At 38.7% G+C, this 3,669-nt stretch overlaps 1 protein-coding gene across 1 annotated transcript; it reads right to left on the bottom strand.

Annotated features, from left to right (window-relative positions):
* Positions 1-2,105: 2,105 nt before the first annotated feature.
* Positions 2,106-3,059, bottom strand: LOC103309248 (protein ALP1-like). The gene has a single exon (XM_008184201.1). It carries the CDS (start codon positions 3,057-3,059, stop codon positions 2,106-2,108), a length of 954 nt encoding a protein of 317 aa, XP_008182423.1.
* Between the last annotated feature and the right edge of the window lie 610 nt (positions 3,060-3,669).

Here is a 3,669-nt window from a genome sequence, read left to right as displayed (position 1 = left end):
ACTCCTGTTATCTTCAATATACTACCCTTAAGAACAGGGTTACTCAGGTGATAGTGTATTTTATTGGTTATAATATTATAATTATTTTAGTCTTGAATAAAACATTGTATTCGTTGCTATATCGTGTTAATTGTGTTAGTCTATGAACGCAGGTCATAAGTTTCTAGGACCTGTAAAATATAACTCAGAAAACTTTATTTATATCAATTCAACAACCCGGATCTAAGGACCGGTTCGTGTAGTGGGGATAGCCAACCAACTACTCCTTAACTGGATAGAGTTAGGTATAAATATCAACAGCCACTGGGTTTGACAAGCCGAGGGGGTGTGTTGCAATTTGGTGGAGGCGCCGGGCAAGCTTGAAACTTGAGCATCAACCTCGAGTCTGACGTACACGAATCGGCTTTTGAAACCGGCGACTTGCATTCGGTGTAACCACCACGGCTATACGAGAAATGAAACGGCGCTTGAAGCCCATCAAACGGGCACGGGATCGGAGTGGCATCTACCCTAAACATCGAGTAGATCGGAGCGTCACTGGTAATCTCTCCGCACAGATCGTCGAGGCTGCGTTTTTCGCATATTGCGTTTTCTTTGTACTGTATCACGTTCTGGTGTTTTTCCGTGATCACCAGGCACCTTCTGCAGTCTTCTCCCCTGTCTTCAATCAGAAACTTGTCACTGACGTTTTGCACGCACTCTCCTTTGGTCAAGATGGTGGTCGTATTTATATTGATGTAATGGCTCACGCCAGATTGAAACCATCGACCGGACCATTGGGCAGGAAACTCACATTCACCGTATATCCTCTGGACTGCAACAGTTATGAGAAGTCCAAATACCGGTAACACGACCATTGTGATTCAATTATCTGCACATTTGATGGTCATCCGGGTACGATAAATCTCGAGGTGTGCAGACGAAATAATTTAAAAATCACAGACGGATAGCGACGTAACACTTTCGGTACACGCCGCCGAGGAACTGTTGCTGAGGTATGTATCAGGTACACGATGAATCAACGACACGACGGGCTATTTTTATCAGGCAGATATCGGGTACCTGCGATAAAACGTTGATATCGCCTAAATGCGGAACGCACAGCCGAAACGCGGTGGGACGAGCGAACAGTTCCGCGGACGGGAATATTGGGACGAATATTAGGTACACGGGTGTATGGACGAGCTAAACGGTCGCCGCGAAAAAATTTAAATGCGACGATGAGCGATCACGGCGGAGGCGATTGTCAGGCCACTCCGATGCGGTGACGATGAAAGACGGGACGACAGCGGGACGACGACATGGCACGCGGAAACGGACAACACGGCTATGCGGCCGCGGTAAACAAACTAAGGAATTATTAGAAGCCGGTATAATTGAACATTCATTGAGTCCATATTCATCACCTGTATTATCGTACCGAAAGGACAGCCACAAGGCACAAAAAATAAAGGTCTATTTACACACAGCAGTGACGTGACAGTGCCGTGACCGTTCCGGGATTCCCCCGGAAAAATTAATAATATTCTTAAAGGAAAGATAAGCATGATGTTCTCACTCGTCCCGCGCGTGACCGTACCGACGAAAACAGTGTTGTCGCCGTCGTCGTACCGTGAATTTGCGATTACTTGCCGATGATATTTTTCATATTTCACGACAGTGATTTTTTTTGTAATTCATTGACTCTCTCAATTTTTGTAAAAATGAACGACGAAAAACTTATTGAATTAGTGCGGAAATATCCCGTATTGTATGATTTATCTCATGCAAAGTACATGGACACAGATTACAAGAATACTATTTGGAGTAAAATAGCAGAAGAAATGGAAACAACTGGTAAGAAATACATTATTTATTTATATAAATATTATATTATGTACACATTATATCATGTTTAAATACATATTAATATATTATATTATAAGAAATACATCAAATACATTATCAATTAGTAATTACGTTATTATTATTAATTATGAATATAAAATATAGAATATGGTCTTAGATTATAAACTTATAACTTATAACATATTTTTATAATAATACGAGTAATATTTTTAAATCGTCCTTTTATTTCATACATAATTTTCTTAAATTTAATTATTTTATATCCAAGGTAGAGACCCAACCTCAGAATTAAAGTATTCAGTGAATACTTCCCTAACACGAAATGCGTCTGTCGTTGCGTTCCCTCCTTGCAAATTTAAATGTTGTAGTGTATGACCGTTACTTCTATCCGCTTGTTGAGTTACGTAATTGTACGTATACGAATCGTATTTTTTAATGAAATTATGTAGTAAACAAGTGGCCAAAATTATGTAATCTACATGTTTTGGAAATGCCTGAATTCGTCTATTGTAGAGTCTAAATTTTTGCGTAAGTATACCGAATGTATTTTCTGATGTCCTCCTGGCACGACTCAAACGGTAATTGAAGTTGCGCTTTCGGTCATCTAATTTGTCCCCTGGATAAGGTCGCATCAAGTAAGGTTTTAGAGGGAATGCCTCATCACCTACAATTACATATGGGACTTGTGTATCTGTGTTGGGTATGGTCAAATTATCTGGAATATTCAATGATCCACGATAAAGTGCTTTACCTAAATTTGAATTAGCAAAAACACCTCCATCGCTACTCTTGCCATATGCCCCTACATTAACAGCAATAAAATTACAGTGAGCATCCACAAGAGCCAATAAAACTATAGAGAATGTCTTTTTATAATTAAAAAACATTGATCCTGTATTTGGAGGTGCTTGAATGGTAACATGTTTTCCATCCAAAGCCCCGATACATCCCGGAAAATTCCACATACGAAAAAAATCGTTAGCTATGTTCTCCCACATTTCTTCAGTCGGTGTAGGCATCAACTCGTCCATAAGATTTTCAGTAATTATTTGACAGATTTCTCGAACGATCTTGTAAACTGTACTATGCCCTATGCGATAGCTAAACGAAATTGTTTTAACCAACCGTTTTTTTTTTACTACTTCTTCTTCCTCCTCTTCGTCCAAAATCAAAGCAATCATCAAAAGTTCATTTTCCGAAAACAAAGTCATCGTGGCAGATACGATGCACACTACTCAATGACGGATGAATCACTGACCAATGTGAATAGAAATCACGGCCGGTAGAATCCCGGAACGGGTACGGCACGGTCACGGCACTGTCACGTCACTGCTGTGTGTAAATAGACCTTAAAACTGCCTCAGAATATAGGATGGTCTTAGATTATAGGCGCGTAAATGAAAAAACTCATAAAGAAGCATTTCCTTTACCCATCATACAAAATATTTATGACACACTGGCAGGAAACAAATATTTTTCTTGTTTGGACGCAATGTCAGGTTTTCACCAATTAAAATTACATGAAAATTCTAAAGAGATTACGAGTTTTTCAACGTCAACGGGACATTACCAATTTACTCGCTTACCTTTTGGCTTAACTAATGCACCTCAAAAATTTCAAAAAGTAATAAATAAAATTATGGCAGGATTAAATTATCGAATTAATTGTTGCTATCTAGATGACTGTGTATGTTTCGGTAAAACATTTGAGGAACATTTAAATGCACTTGAATGACGTTTGACGACTATTAAATATAGATTAAAATTGAAAGTATCAAAATGTAAATTTGGATATACCGAACTAAAATTGCTAGGAAACAT

This window comes from Acyrthosiphon pisum, chromosome X, assembly GCF_005508785.2.
Source record: "Acyrthosiphon pisum isolate AL4f chromosome X, pea_aphid_22Mar2018_4r6ur, whole genome shotgun sequence".
NCBI lineage: Eukaryota > Metazoa > Arthropoda > Insecta > Hemiptera > Aphididae > Acyrthosiphon > Acyrthosiphon pisum.
Note: the sequence above shows the minus strand (reverse complement) of the source record. Positions and strands in the feature narration are given on the sequence as shown.